The 16,624-nt window shown below is 40.2% G+C and overlaps 1 protein-coding gene across 2 annotated transcripts; it reads right to left on the bottom strand.

Moving 5' to 3' along the window:
• Positions 1-761: 761 nt before the first annotated feature.
• Positions 762-14,322, bottom strand: ppp2r2aa (protein phosphatase 2, regulatory subunit B, alpha a). 2 transcript variants are annotated; one of them, XM_061671459.1, is made up of 11 exons: positions 14,275-14,322; positions 13,321-13,410; positions 13,052-13,129; positions 8,955-9,052; positions 8,708-8,873; positions 4,866-4,978; positions 4,594-4,771; positions 3,664-3,828; positions 3,280-3,449; positions 3,105-3,196; positions 762-2,873 (listed from the first exon to the last, which is right to left on the bottom strand). In XM_061671459.1, exons 2-11 carry the CDS (start codon positions 13,325-13,327, stop codon positions 2,594-2,596), a joined length of 1,347 nt encoding a protein of 448 aa, XP_061527443.1. In that variant the 5' UTR covers positions 13,328-13,410; positions 14,275-14,322; the 3' UTR covers positions 762-2,593. The 2 variants fall into 2 exon arrangements, with proteins under 2 accessions (XP_061527443.1, XP_061527442.1); XM_061671458.1 differs by lacking the exon at positions 14,275-14,322 and having other exon boundaries at positions 13,321-13,510.
• Positions 14,323-16,624: the final 2,302 nt, after the last annotated feature.

The raw sequence follows: 16,624 nt of genomic DNA on the forward strand, positions 1-16,624 counted from the left end.
CTGTAACACAATCAAATTCCATATTCTTTTGATTAAGGCATTTTTAAAAAAATTGAGTACTGAGAACCTGCTTTCTACAAAGTTTTGAACATGGAGCACTGGTATCTCCTGTCTGGCACGCTAGAAGTGGATTTGTCAGGTTATCTTAATTCTTAATACTTGAAAAGAAAGGCAAATGGGAGTTTTGTAGTTTTCAAAATATCCAGTGCAGTAGCAATAAACACAATTCTATTTTTTTATTTTTTAAATGTTGTCAGTAAATGTTTTCAAACAAGGGTAATGACCATACCGGCTATAAGTTGGCAGTGATGTTTTCCCACACATTTGGATCTGTTTGGTGACTAATGGGGCTCGAGCTTAAGCTACACGGCCTCTGATCGTGCGCTGTTTAAGGGTGTTGCGAGAATCTTCAAACACACCGTTTGCCTCTTTTCGCAGAGATCCTCCAAGTTAGCAGCACCAGTCGTAACCCAGGATCAGGCTGCCTTTGCTTTTTACACAAAACCCAAGGACATACTGTTGTTGAGAACGATTGCCTCGAGCGGCCACTAATCTTACTGATTATTATACAAACCCAGAGGTTTTGAAAATGCCCCATTACTGAAGGGTATTATGCACAGCCCTGACGAAGTGACCTCATCACTACCTTATTTTCTTGGCATTCCAGTAATTGTAAAAATTGCTCTGTAAATTGGACAGACGTTAACTTCGATTTATAAAAAAAAAAAAAAAAAAAAAAAAAAAAAAAAAAAAAAAACAGGACGACGACGACAACAACAGTAAGTAAAAGAAAGAAATCCTCCACCCGTTTGCGCCACAAGATTGGAAATTTATGACAGAGGCAAGGCATAGCATAAAAGTAGCAGACATAAAATTTTAAGTAATTTCTTCAAGGACATTAAACAATCATCTGCAAACCAAGTGCTTCACAAAGTCTCCCCTTAAATAATAATATATATATTTTTAAAGCTTATAGAACAGATACCCTTTCAAGAAAATAAGGCGAAAGTCACATGACTGGCTTTGAAAAAGAGTATGTTGAAAAATGCCTTTCGCCCCTTTCAGACCAGATACTGCCTATGCTTTCACAGATATGATTTAAAAGAAGTGTTGAAAAATATTTGCCCACCTCAGAAAACCATGCTTCTCTTCTCCTTGCTTGACATCACAGAACTTTCAACAAATGCCCAGATTGAACTGTATGTTTGTAGGCTGTCATGCGGCCTTCCATCTACAAGCAACCAGCCAACAGACAACTCAACTTTAAACATTAGTGATCAAACTGGAACTGTTGCTTTAATTTATCCAAAAACAAATCACCTGTTGTGACTATATTTCTCTTCAGAGGTACAGTATAAAACTTCATTAAAATGAAACTTGATCCAGGGGGTTATCTGTTTGCAACACAACAGATTAGTGTTTTTTTTTCTTTGTCCTGGAGAGGTTGGAAGCAGCATCCGACTTTGACATCACAAAATATCTGCGCCACCCTACGTACAGAATTACCAGCCTTTCAGCCTGAGCTGCTGTTGGTGGTCCACTCTCATTGGTAAGGATTGAGCAGGGCATTAACTAACAGATTATAATTTGCAGGAGTAAAGTACGGCTTTCTTTGGCATGATTCATTTTCCCCAAGCTCAATACCTGCCACGTGTGTGCATAGAGTGTCCAAAGGCAACCATGTTGTTGACAATTTTCATTCTTTAACAGAATTGCATCTGCACCACTGCTCACCATTTTACAAACTATAGCCATTATATATACACACACTATTTAAATGTATGTGAATGATGCTGCCGATGAAAATGTATTTATTAGCTATACTGAAAGTAACTAACATCAGATGTGTGTATTTAGAAAATATAACCAGTTTATGTCAAACGGAACTAACCAGGTAAATTAAGTGATTCAGAAGACCGCTGTGTGGTAGAAGTCATTTTCAAGTGCAACTTGACATCCTTACTGCTAAGAAAATCAGTGTAAACGACAGGGAATTTTAGGATAAACATTTCAGATGGTACATATTGTTATCTCGCAGAAAGAATTTGTGGCAGTAATGTTTGTAGAACACCTTTCAAGAATAACCTTAACAGGAGTAATCCTGGTCTGGCCCTTTAACAAAATAAACTAACGAGAAGGAGTGCTGAGTGACTTTGGCAAGTTGACGAATGTGTGGAGGCAAATACGGAGTGTCAACCACGTGTATCAGCAATGTTTCATGTCAGTGCAAATGAGTCTACAATTAGACTTTTTCCTGCTAAAACTAACAAAATGTTGTAGCAACAAAGAATGCATTAACAATCAGCAATGGCACTAATGTACAAATGATTTTTGTTTTTGTATTAACACATCTTCCCTTTGGTCTGGGATGTAGTGGGGTTGGAATTAGTAGCTGGATGAACAAGTGCTTCTATTGGAGGGAAAGAGAGCCCCTGAATCCCAAAGTCTTTACAGTAATTAGCTCAACAAAGCCTGGATGTTCATTTTGTATTACACATGAAAAATGGGCTTGTGATGATCAGTCATACCCAAGGTCTGAGCCAGATTTGAGCATTTAGACAGATGTTGTGTCTGTAATGGAGCTCATCAAATGCTAGTTTAGTTTGTCCTGGAATATATACAGGTTATTGGTGGTGGCCACAGCAATAATGTTGTCCATGGGATGCCAGGCAGTGTGGAGGATCTTCTTGTTAAAGTCCAAACTGTCTACACTGATCTCATCCTTTTTGCGCTTCCCACCCGAGCTTACTTTGCGGGGTTTCAGGACAGACTGCGGTTTGCTGTGCTCCCTTGACGCCTCCAGGGTCACATCATTCCTGTAGCCTCGGTCAAACATCCTGAAGAAGTTATTGTAGGAACCCGTCATGACCACGCTGCAGACACGGCAGAAAGTGATAAAGACACAGATTTGGGTAAGCTGGACAGTAAACAAAATTAACAAAACAAACACTATAGTAAATGTTAAGGAAGAAGAGAATGCTTCCGTCTTGCCACTTTTAACAGAACCGCAAACAGCCTTGTGAGTAGCTTCATTGGTATTACATTAAAAAACGCCGAACAAAGAAGCCAGACTGCAAAACAACAGAGAGAATGTACGTCCTCACCTGTCGTTCCCATTCCAACAGCACTCAAATTTGTCAAAGATGCAATCGTTCTCATAGAGTGAACACAACTTGCTCCTGAGATATTCATGCACCTGATGGAGGACAACGATTTTGAAGACCTACAAAATGACCAAGGTACGCGTTTAAATCATTTATCTTAGCTAGAGGAACACACCTGATAAATCTCCACTGGGCGAGTCTCCATATTGAGGTCCCAGATTTTGATGGACAGGTAGTCACGGGTCATCATGTAACGTCCACTGTGGCTGAACTTCACATCAGAGATGGATGACGTTATTTCTGAGAAGAACGAACGATTGTTTGGATCCTCTGGCTCTTCAAACACTGTAAAAAAACAAAACAAAAAAACAATGTACTTTAACTCATTACCACATACATTTATCCTTGTCATGTAACTCAAAAGATTGACAACTTATTTTGAGACTATAGACTACACATTTTAACACTTTAAAAATGGAATTCATATTTTTCAGGTTATGTGTGGTTTGATTCACTTTAGGGGTGCCACCGCTGTCCAGCAATGATGACTTCTGCTTACATTTGGCATGGTTGTCACACAGTGCTGACGCCCTCATGTCGCACAAGCGGATGGCTCCTTTACTGCTACTGTACACAAACGTATTGCATTGGTTAGGATGAAACTCTGATGCTGTGATCACCTCAGTCAATTCCTCCATGTTAGCTGGCTTAATGTCAACAATATCTGAGTAGGGAAAGTTCAGGTCCAACAGCAAGAGGACACTTCACAACTTTAAATTAAACCTGGAAAATCGCTGTGCATTTGCCCTACAATCACAAAAATGTTCATAGTTTGTAAACATGTTTTTAAAATTACATTATTGATTTGACTGAGTTGCTGGTTAGCACATCTGTCTCACAGTTCTGAGGACCCACGTTCAATTCCGGCCACGCCCGTGTGGAGTTTGCATGTTCTCGCCGTGCCTGCCTGGGTTTTCTCCGGGTACTCCGGTTTCCTCCCACATCCCCAAAACGTGCATGGTAGGTTAATTGAAGACTCTAAATTACCTGTAGGTGTGAATGTGACCAGTTCAGGATGTACCCCGCCTCTCACCAAGAGTCAGCTGGGATAGGTTCCAGCACGCCCGCGACCCCAGTGAGGATAAGCGGTACGGAAGGTGAATGGATGGATTTGATTGAGGATTTTTTTGGGGGGGGTGGGGGGGGGGGGGGGGGGTGTTCAACAAACCACTACCCAGGACTAAATTGGCACTCTGTGCTTTGCTCGCACTTTGCCTTTAATTTTAATTGTGACAAGAAGTCTTTCCACTCAGAGACTTAACTCAATGGGCAGACATTAACATAGTTCGACTGCATTTTTCCCCTTTACAGTCTCTGAAACGACGGCCTACTCCCACAGTGGAAAGGATGTGATCAATTATCGGCCTGGAAAAGATAAGCAGTTTCCGCCACTGATGATGTTTGCAAGGAGCTACATGTAAAAGGATACTAAAGCTGCGATCGGTGATCTCCAAGTGCCACAGGTTGATGCGGAGATCATCCGAGGACAGGTAGGTTTCACAATCGCTGTTGACCGAGATGGAATTGATGTGGTAAGTGTGAGCGTTGGCAAACACTCGCCGGGGGCTGGCCTCCACCATCAGGTCCATTGGCCTGAATATTGGGACCTGGGGAATAATGTTAGGGAGTCTTTTTTCAATAGTAGATGATAACATGTTTCATTGTGATGTCATGCAAAAAATAAAAAATAAAAATACCCACCCGTAGTGTTGTAACTGTATTTGGATCTCTATATCGACCATCATCTTCTTTTAAATTGTAACCTTCTGGTCGCTTGTCTCGCTCGCTTATTTTCCACAGCTTTATGGTTTTATCTATGAGAGGAAAGGGAAACAAGCAAAAAGAACAGATTACTCAAAATCAACAACTATTATAAATCTGTGGTTGATCACTACATCATGTGGTTGCATAGACAGAAAAAAACTTTAATATTGTCCTAAAATCTCTTACAATTCATTGATGTTGTGAGGCAGGGTCACTTATCGATATGAGTTACTTGAGATGTTTTGAAAGTGCATGTCAAAGCTAGTCAACTACTTCAGTCAGAGCCAGCAAATATGACTATCATTTCTCATGCATAATACACTCTCCAGTATATAGCGAACCCCCAAAATTGCACTTTCGCAGCTTAATTTTCCTGCTGGCTGGTATTATCCGCAAAGTATTTCTTTTTTATTAGGGTTTTCAAAGAAATTTTAAACTTCTCTACAGTAAACCGGAAATGCTTACCTTTGCGTAGACGCCAAACAAAACGAAAGCTGAAAATGCTTGCCTCGCTCTGTGCGCGTCCTTAAAGACACTGTACAGATACTTCCACCTACGGAAGCAGTTATTTAGTCTATTCCAGGAGTTGGCAACTCTTTCATCCTCCTGCTGTGGCTCCCTGTGACTTTGGAAAATAAATGAGTATTTTATTAAAATAAATTTTATTTTCGTTTGTTCGTTTTGAAATATAATTCTAAATTTGAAGATTATGGTGAACGAGTAAGATTAAAATAAAACGTTTTCAACATTTCCATCGCCCAAAATATGAGTCACATCCACCGATGTGCGACACTCGAATATCTTGTATACCTGGCATACATCATGTCTAGCAGCCCAGATTAATCCAGCACACCACCATCGTGATTTATTGATCTTTTTGACCCTTGGCTGGAAGGTAAATGATGGATAAATCCAAGAAAATTAAATTTTCTGAAGATAACAGAACATTTAATGCTACGTGGGCAGATTCTTTTGCTTTCACCACTGATGAACAGTTGACCGTACACTCCAGTACACGCGATGGAACACGGAAGCTGACGGCACATTTTGGTTTGCATTGTTGGTTCAGTGCCAGTGGATATTTGGATGAGTTTGGATTTTTGTCTCCTCAATACGAGGAGGACAGTTGATTGCACAATCCAGTACTACACGCAATAAAATGATCAAACACAGATGCAGATGGCATCTGCGGCGTTGCATTTTTCGTTTAGTGCGGGTTGGGTAAATTTGGATTTTTATTTCTTAAATACGGCACTCAAATAGACAATGAGTATTTTATTTGAAATTAAGCATCAACCAAGTGTAAAATGCTTCTTGTTACATGCAGAAATAAAATTCTGTGTTCTCTGCAGCAGTTCGTTGATTTCATAAATGCAAGTTTTTTTGTACATAGCATACAGGTTATATATATATATATATATAGCACATCTGCCTCACAGTTCTGAGGACCGGGGTTCAAATGCTGACCCTGCCTGTGTGGAGTTTGCATGTTCTCCCTGTGTCTGGGTGAGTTTTCTCCGGGCACTCCGGTTTCCTCCCACATCCCAAAAACATGCGTGCTAGGTTGATTGAAGACTCTAAAATGCCCGTCGGTGTGAATGTGAGTGCGAATGGTTGTTTGTTTCTCTGTGCCCTGCAACTGGCTGGCGATCGGTTCAAGGTGTACCCCGCCTCCCGCCCGAAGATAGCTGGGATAGGCTCCAGCAGCCCACGAGACCCTAGTGACGATAAGTGGTAAAGAAAATGGATGGATGGATGGCTATATTATGTCAAAAAGGGTTGCGGCTCTGAGTGCTTTGTTTTTATTGGGAGGCGTTTTCAAATGGCTCTTTTGAGTAGAAAAGGTTGCCGACCCCTGGTCTATGCAATTATAAGTACACACATGCACAGGGTATATTACACATTTACGGGTGAGCGTTTCTGCCGTCTAGTAAACTAAGACGCTCAATCACGTGCTGTGTTACATCAAACACGCCTTGGTACTGGTATAAGTCTATACTAGATTTTACACCGATTTTATTGGCCTGATCGGTATCGGCCGATAATTAGCATTTTATGCTGATTGGCTTTAATGTCATAATTCACCGAGCCGACCAATGACATCATTGATCGGCTCCGCAAAAGACATTTACTGCGCGTCGCCACCGTGCACAGTATATTTAAATCAAAAAGCTAGTTTATTATTAGCCTTGTCGCGTATCTTTTGACGTAGTACTGTAAATATATGACGGCCAATAAAGTTATTAAAAAAAATAAAAAAAACATGTCGGCGGTGTGGGACAGACAACACGTAATGCCCGGATCAGACTACAAGACAAATTTGCTCTTTCACGATTGCACTGTCAGACTACTGCAATAAAATCTTGTATTACGATACCACCGCATCCCGTTTTTTACAATCATTGGGCTTTATCTTGTCAACTCAAATGCCATGGGATACACTCGTTACCGTGGCAACGACAAGAGTGGATCGTGCCGACTGTATTCCATCCATCCATCCATTTCCTGAGCCGCTTCTCCTCAGTAGGGTCGCGGGCGTGCTGGAGCCTATCCCAGCTGTCATCGGGCCGGAGGCGGGGTACACCCTGAACTGGTTACCAGCCAATCGCAGGGCACATACAAACAAACAACCATTCGCAGTCACAGTCACACCTACGGGCAATTTAGAGTCTTCAATCAATGCATGTTTTTGGGATGTGGGAGGAAACTGGAGTGCCCGGAGAAAACCCACGCAGGCACGGGGAGAACATGCAAACTCCACACAGGCGGGGCCGGGGATTGAACCCGGGTCCTCAGAACTGTGAGGCTGACGCTCTAACCAGTCGGCCACCGTGCCCCCGCCGACTGTATTATAAAGACAAAATCGGTTGTACGTAAACATGCCGCCGTTCTGTCAAATCATGCGCTAAAGTTTTGGTGTGGGTGAAGTAATTTAATTACAGTAAGTTAGCACCCATTATTTCTGTCATGTTGTAATGTTCGTTTGACCTGACTGATTAGAATACACGATCTGACAAGAGCAGTGATTTCCAACCTAGATGGAACCAAGGAACATATTTTACAATTGAAAAATCTCACGGCACACCAACAAACAAAAATGTCACAAAAAGTGGATACATTAATTACTGTATGTCCTTCTTGCCATCTAATAGAAGACCATTCATTTGTTCTGTCTGTCACTACGCCTCACTGGTATAAATAGATGAACAAAGATACCTTATTTATTGTAACTAGAATTGTTTGATCAAGTAAGTACACAAGTATACACAGCAAATGAACAGGTCATTTAAATAGACACATTGCTCCATCTTGTGATCGTTTTTTTTAAACTCGCTGATCGGCCCCAAAAATCCTGATCGTGTAAAGCCTATTCTATACAGTGTAATATTGCTAAGCAGTAGGTATTAGCAGGGAAGTTTGTTCCGTTGATTTTCACCAGCTTGAGGCTGACTAATTGTGGTATTTGTACACCCATGTACAATGCACACCCTCAATTTTTAATAAAAAAAATTGCACAGTAAAAAATGCACAATAAACAAGAAATTACAATATTCGGCTGACGTTACAGTCTTTGACCACCTTAACTAAAAATTAATTTGTTCCCTAAAAGTTTTATTTCTCCTTGTATGTACATGTATTTTGAATCTAATATTAATCTATTTTTTTTTATTTAAACTGTTGAGAAGTTGTCCTATTTGGCCAAAGTTCTGGAAAACAAGTTGTCAAAAATAGCATTACAGCAACATAGCATTATCTCTGCAACAGACAAGTCAACTTGCCATTTGTAGATAAAAGGAAATGAGCAGCATTCTTCAGGGGCAACCATCGAATTTTGTTGATCTTCTCCTCGATCTCAAGGCTCTTCAGGTAGTCAAACTCAGGTTCATGGCTCTGAAAAGTGCTGTAAACGTTGTATTCGCCACGGCACAGAGGCTGATTCTTGCTCTAAAACAACGAGAGCAAAGATCACATCGGGTACGACAATGTGAGACTTCAAATAATCTGGGACGTCTACATAAAAAGTACCTCTGGCTCCTGTTGAAATATGACTACACGACCTCCTTTGTCTCCCGTGGCAAGCAGCTCTCCACAGTGGTTGAACTCAACAGTAGATATGATGTCAGCTGTCAACACAGTAGTGTTGTTAGAATTTTCATTTCAATATTCCTTTGACATTGGATCGCTGTCCAAGTTAACTTGCAACCACAGTGTTAAGGAACATTAGGTTTGATTGTTTTTGTCACCAATGATCTGCTATAATAATGCCAATCAGAGTTAAAAAAAAAAAAAAAAAAAAAAAACAAAGACACAAAGCTATTCACAGAGTACACCACACGGATCTGGTGCTGAGGTGCAGTAACATTAGGCAGAGCTCAGTAAACTCACAATTGGCACCTTGAACCGCAGTTACATCTAATCATACAATACAGTACAACAATCAATTCATGTTTACTGCCTGGCACTATTGTGAACACGATTCTTAACACTGACAAAGAGTGGAGACCACACAATGTGCCTGATACAGCCCTTCCCCATACAAGCTCATACAAACACAAAGGACGATTAATTAATGTAAAACAAATGTTTTAATGGTGCAGTTGATTTCCACATTAATCAAGATGTCTTACTCAACAGTTATTTTGAATCTGTCCATGTAGCTTGGGCCTAGTCAATAAACCTTAATGGTACAAAGGTACCGGGTAACAGGATTATTGCAGATTTAGTAAAGTGAAAGTGTTTGTTGAAACTACTGACCATTTCAAAGAGTTAGCGTACAGGCACCCCCTGCATGTTTGCGGTTCACTATTCACTTTTCTTTCTCTGGAAAGTGTCTCCACCTATTCACTAAAAAAAAATCAGTTCACTCACTCACTACTCCCCATGTAGAGTTGCACTATATAGTGAGCTCACAACACAAACACACACTCCCTCCATTGGGAGGCATCGAGTACCCCCATTCTTCTTCTCTGAAGACACAATGCATTATGGTATAGCACGGCTCGGTGAGTGACCATCGGATGGTCAGTACTTTTTGCTATGCTTTCTGGGGAAAGTATTTGGGCACCACTACAAAATGGCGTAACCACTATATAGTGCACTATATAGCGCTTAGTGGGTGATTTCGGACACACCCAAGCGCTGTGTGTCGGGAGGAGCGAAGTTTAGCCTGGGTTGCTAGTGCAAGTTATGGAGAATCATTGCTGCATGTGCACTTGCTGTGCATTTTCTTTTTAATCAAGTCATCTGCGAGCTATTTATTTGTAAGTGAAATGTTGCAAGATTGGTTTGAAATGATATTAAAGTGTTTTGGGATCATAGTTTTTGGTATATTTATGGCACTTTAAACTATTAAAATAGGCAAATATAAAACATTTTAGGGAGGGCATCAATTACATTCATTTTTTCCCCCTCGATTCTCAGCAGGGCTCATTCCTTATTCTACTGTATTCCATTTCATTGAAAACTGAATTTTGCATATCTACACAAGGATGACATTTGAAGTGTCATCACGTCTTTTTCCACAGAAAGCAGACAAACAAACAGTGAAAGCGCAGCGCAAACAATACATGAGAGATTGAATGCAAGTTGAACTGAGGACAAGATGCAGCTCTTTCCTCTTTTTCTCAATAACTCACACAGCTGGAGTCGTCTATTATGGGAACAAAATGGCAGACGAGGTCTGACAGTCCCAAAGTCACAAGAGACTCACAAGAGATGGCGCTGGGAGTCAACAGCAGTCAGGCAGCTCACGCACATTTAACAGCACGATGGCGTCCGTTAGATTGTAGCAGAAGTATTTTTAGCAGGAGATTTGACAGGTCAAGATGCGGACAAAACCGTAATAATTGCTTTCGGTATGCATTACAACTAGGTGAAACTTCTCAAGCTGAGTTTACTGTAAACAATGTAGATTGACATTTCAATGTCGACGACGACTCTTGACAATAAAAAAATAATACAAAAGCAACCGGTTATACATTATAATAATTAGTGTTGTTCTTTGTACAGTACATATTGGTGATCAGTGTTTTTAATCACATTGCATTTGTGTATTTCAGCTTTTGAGGGAACAGGTTCTGTTAAATAAACCCCTAAAAAATGGCCACTCCTCAAGAAAAGGCCCAATGTGTATCGTGGTTTATTGAACAAAGTACGGGACATCAGCGACCTCAAGCAAAACATCACTGATGTCGTTGGCACCATTGATGAGGTAATGCTACAGTAAACATGGCAAGAAATCAAGTACCGGTACATGTAGTGTCTTTGTCAGCTTCGGCCAACTAACGTTGCCCACACGTATAGTAACATACTTTTTATTTTATTTATTATCCAATGTCCATATTACACATCTCACATTCAAGCATGACTGTAGAATATGGGATGTACTATATTAAGAGAACATTTATATTTGTATTCATCTTAATGTCTTTAATAATTTACATAGTATGCATATCAATAGATATTTTAAGCAGATTGCTTGTGTAACATAATTCATCAATGTAGTATACACCACATTCAAATTAATAATATACTTCCCACTTTGCACTATTGTACAAATATTATTGTATAAATATAATATTATTATTATTGCAGCATAATTAGACTATTATTTACTACACACCAACATGCAACATCTTAATCTTGGGTTTTCTTCTTTAGGTTCAATTTAAGTTTCTTTTCGTCCTTCAACACTGCTCTGTTTTTAAGTTGTACATATTTTTAATACGCGTGTACAGTAAGTAGTAAAGTAAGTGATTTCTTGTTTGAACAGGTCTGGAGGTAATCAGGCTTGGGTGTGATGAGTGAAAATTCACCAGAAATTGTGATTAGCCACAATGATTTCATGATTTAACAAGGGGGGTAATTACTTTTTCCACACATGGTCAGGTAACTTTGAATAGTTTTTTCCTTAATAAATGAAATCACCATTTAAAAACAGCATTTTAAGTTCACTTGGGTCATGTTTGTCTGATATTTACATTTGTTTTATGATCTTAGACAAAGTGAGGAAACTAGGCAAAAATGTAAGAACTTGAACCGCACTCTATCGATGTACTAAATGAGGAAAAATGTATTCAATATGTACTCCTCATTTGGTAATAATTTCCAGAGATTTGCTATTCACTCGTCAGCATAGGCGATACAGAAAATGGATGAATGGATTTGCCTGTGTAATAAACTGGTTAAATTGTAAAGATACCTTATTGACATGTTGGGTGAAACCTTGGCATTTAACAGGTCTGTGACACACGAGCGCAGCCCATCCAACTGAAGTTGCACAGCATGACCGCCACCAAAACGGACTAGTATACATTTGTTCGATTCAGCATCTAGTTGCACGCACCACGTGTCAATGAAAACAAAAATTAGAGAAAGCCATTTGAGCATTTCTTCAATATCCTCAATGTCCAGCATAAGAGTCATGTACTAGTACACTCTTTGTTCTTGCGAGTAAGACAATTCAGCACACTAGTGAAACAACTAGGGTAGAACTGTGTCTTACTAGCAATATTGTTTTTCTACTACTGCTGCTAACCCTATGCCTTACTAGTAAACTCCTGTGCTGTGCATAGTAACACTACTAGGCTCAACTAGTAGGTAAGTGTCATGCATTCTCTACACTCCAGGACTTGACTTGTAACACTAAAATGTCTAGTACTGTAGTAGTTTTTTTGTTTTTTTTTTACCCCACGAGTCACGTGTAGTTGTCTTGCTAGTTTGCTAAGGTTGCCCTATTAGTGTCCAGAAATGTCAAGTGTAATGGGAAAAACATCACAAGTAAGACAGTCTACAAGTGCACTGAATTGTCTTACTAGTGAAGACAAAGACCGCACTAATATATGGACCTCAGGCTGGATATTGCAGGGATCTATCGAAATCCGTTCGAGCATTTATAGGACAACTACATGTTATGAGTGAGGCTAAAACGGTACACTAGTTGACTACTGCGTGCTACTACTGAAATAAAACTTGACATTCAGATGTTAAGTAGTGCACAGTTTAGCCTCAACAACTAACATGTAGCTGTCCATTTAGTGTGCAGTAGTATGAAGGCTATCGAACATATGCTCAAAACGGCTTGGAGCAAGTGTCCCAACGAGCACAAACTCAGCTGGACTCACCTTCGGCGACGTCGTCATCTATCGCTCCTTTGACTTGGGAAAAGCACCATTGCACCTGGTCGCTCTCATCACCGACCCCTGCAGGAGGCAAAAGCCCAGTTTGAAGAGCTCGTTGAGAGAAACAAGAGAGGTCCGCTCACTGCACTAGCATGTGGCTAGCACGATAGCTAACCCCTGCTTGCTTAACACCTTCAGACTAGGTTGAGTTGCCTTTTATTCGCGACTCACTAAGCACTGACCGCAGCCTGGCTGTGTCTCTCAAGTTTTACCTGCCATGGTGAGCCACCCGGGGGGAGGGAGGGGGGGGGGGTGTCTGAGGTGGGCTCAGGCCCTGAACTGAGCACTGCTGCCGGCTGCGTCTGGACGCAGAGATGTGGAGGAATGAAGTTGACAGTGCTGCTGCCAATCTTTTTTTATTTTATTATTATTATTATTTTTAAGAGAAGCATACACGCCCTTGGCACAACTGTTTTCAAAGGTAATCTTTTCTAATAACAAATGTTAACAGCGTATTCCTCGACACAAGTGTTGAGACTTTGCACTCTACTTTAAGAATTCCCTCGTCCCTGCCTCTCCCCACATTACGCTTTCAAAATGGCGCAACGCGGGTGGCGTTGGCAAACATTGCACGAGTCACACCGGGAGAGCGGCGAGGGCGAGCCAAGATATCCATCTTTAACGCAGTCCTAAATGTTTGTCTCTGATTCTTAATACACCACAAGAATATGTCGCCGTTTGAATCATACTATGATTTTGTTTTAATGAAATTATTTTGCTTCGGAAACAACCGGAAACGCCAAAACCCCGCCCGTGTGGACTGGTATCGCGAATAAATCAAATGCAACCACGCACATAGTTTTTGTCAACACAAAATGAGTTTTACATTGAACTTTTAAAGTGGCACTAAGCAGGCCAAAAAAAAAAAAAAATGACATGTAAATTCAACACACCACAGAGAAAAGTCATGTTAACAGCCTACTAAATTTGAATGAATTAAAAAAAATCATTAAGTGTATCAAATCAGGTTTGAAATCTTGAATTATAAGGGGCACCTCTCAGCTCTCAGATGCTGTGGGCGTGTCGAATGGCTACACCAAAAGGAATCAAACATACTGAGTGGGTGATAGTTTATATGATGTAAAATCACGTTAGGAGGCTCAACTTCAAAATCGAATGGTTATTGTGAACTATCATCATAAAAATAAGCACACAATTCAACTTACCCTCGTTGTTGGTGACATAATGTCTGACGACAGCGGGATGGTCGTAGGAAGCCCAGGTAGTTACAGTCCGCACTGCCCCATTCACTGGTATCAAGTTCTCCACGAAACCGTGTTGTCTCTGGTGAAAGTTTATAAAACGAACTATCGTAAAATGTGCACTATAGTCTATTGGCGGTGTTGATGTTCAGCTCGCTATCCGCATGTCTTTAAAAAGTCAATCCATCACTTTCTCATTTCCTCATTTTTTGGGAGCTGAAAAAAATGTCACCGAGCTGTTCCGTAAATTGAGGCATCCAGCGAAGACGCATTTTCGGGGTGTCGCCATCGCTAGCTTGCTAACTGCACGCTGGAGTGGTAAATGGGCCTTGTTGTGGAAGCTAAGCACAGCTAACTCACAACTGAGCAGCATAGCCAAACGAGATGACGTCACTTTGTACTTATACAGTGGGGGGAGGGACCTCTCGCTAGAAAGTATACGCCCAGCCCCGTGATGTTACAGGGTTGTGTTTTAGCCCTGCCCACAAAATCAGGAAAATTCAAACAGTGAAAAAGATGCCGAAGCTATATCTCAACAATTCAGCACTATATTGTTGTATGTCTTTGCTTATGTTTTCAGCACTTCAAACATATTTAATGTGTTTAGAAACAAAACACAGATATCTTCTTAGATCCCCTTTAATACATTATACCTTACATTTTCATTCTAATCGAAACAGATTCACATCATACAACAGGACATAAACTGGACATAAATCAGTCATATAATATATAATTGCTTAGCCTGGTTAATGTCTTGAGAGGAGTACCCAAGCAATATAAACAGCTGATAAATACAGTAAGAATTAATACATATAAACAATTCTTTACATTTCTTTGTCCTGTATGGAGAAAATATATCTCAGCCACAACATGAATTGAAATGTCTATTTGATCACTTAGATCAATCCCTAATAGTGTATCCCATATGCAATAGGTTTTTGGACTAGAGACAGCTCTTAAAACATAATTCACTGTGACCACTTTGAATTTATATATTATATAGGTTAAAGAATAGACAATACACCAACACATTAGAAGCAAAGTTTGATGCAATTCAAATTGTTCAGTGCAATGTTGCTTTTTTTTTTTTTTTTTGTTTACCTGCAACTTCATGTTTAAATAAGTGCATTCTTACAAAATGACTACACCATTGTGATAGCTTTAAGCAAGAAAGAACATTTTCACTTAAAATGTTACTGTTGTGTGTATTTTATTTTTTTTTTTAAATCCCAAATGAAATATTTTCAATGCGAATAAAGAGTTCCACATTCAAGTGCAGGTCGGATCTGTGTCTTTTTACTTCCCCACCATGTAGTAAGTGGTCCATCGGGCGAGAAGCAAGGCACCGAAAAGCACAGTGTAGCTGAAGAGGACAAATTTGAGGATTTCTCTGAATGTCCGCAAGAAGCGGAGTAACAAAGGCTCGGAATCCAGATGCACATGCTTTGTCTTGTGCGCGGGAGCCGCAGGAGTCTGGTGTCCCATGTTCCCACCTCGTCCCATTCTGCAAACACACGCTGATCACCTTTCAAAATCAGGAAGTCTAAAGTCACTAAATCATTTCTATGAATTCGCGCTATTGTGGGACACACACTCTTTTGTTGACAATTGTTAAATAATTAATCTGCAAATTGCACTAAAAGGTTTGAGCATTGATCTTTATTACACAAACAACATAACCACTTGAGTTAGTTTAGCGCTCAGAAATCTGTTCTCTTCAAATAGTCACACTTTAGAAAAAGGTCATAACTAAAAATATGCACAATATTTGTTAAATTTGCATTTTAAAAAAGGAACAGAGAAATGTGAAACAGTGGTGCAAGTTGCAGCAGAGTCTGTAGTATTTATCCCAGAGGAAGCTTTTAAAGATTTTAATAAAAAACAAAAATGCATGTTATTTGCTAAAATAAGATACCTTTAAAATGTACTGCTTATGCAGCAGCATAAAGTTATGTTATTCAAATTAAAGCGCCGCAAGCAGCCGTCATCACACATTGTGGCAAATAAAAGCTTGAAAACAAGTCATACCTCGATGCTGTTGCTGCAGGAGCGGCGCAGTTCACAGGGTTTGCTGGTGCACTTCGAGCCGTGAAGCTGACGGGTGCAACCTCGAGCCTTTCAACTCCCAGTCGAGGAGGAGCCGAAAACAACTGATCACAAGGATCTTTTCCCCCTGGGATTGATCCTAATGGTGGCGATGTCTCTTGTGCACCTGCTCCACAAACAGACACACCCTTGTATAATATCAAAGCAGTCAATCAAATCTCACACATAAAGCTAATTAGAAATAAGAAAGATACCCGCGAAGAGT

This window comes from Phycodurus eques, chromosome 3 (genome assembly GCF_024500275.1).
Source record: "Phycodurus eques isolate BA_2022a chromosome 3, UOR_Pequ_1.1, whole genome shotgun sequence".
In the NCBI taxonomy this organism is placed as follows: Eukaryota; Metazoa; Chordata; class Actinopteri; order Syngnathiformes; family Syngnathidae; genus Phycodurus; species Phycodurus eques.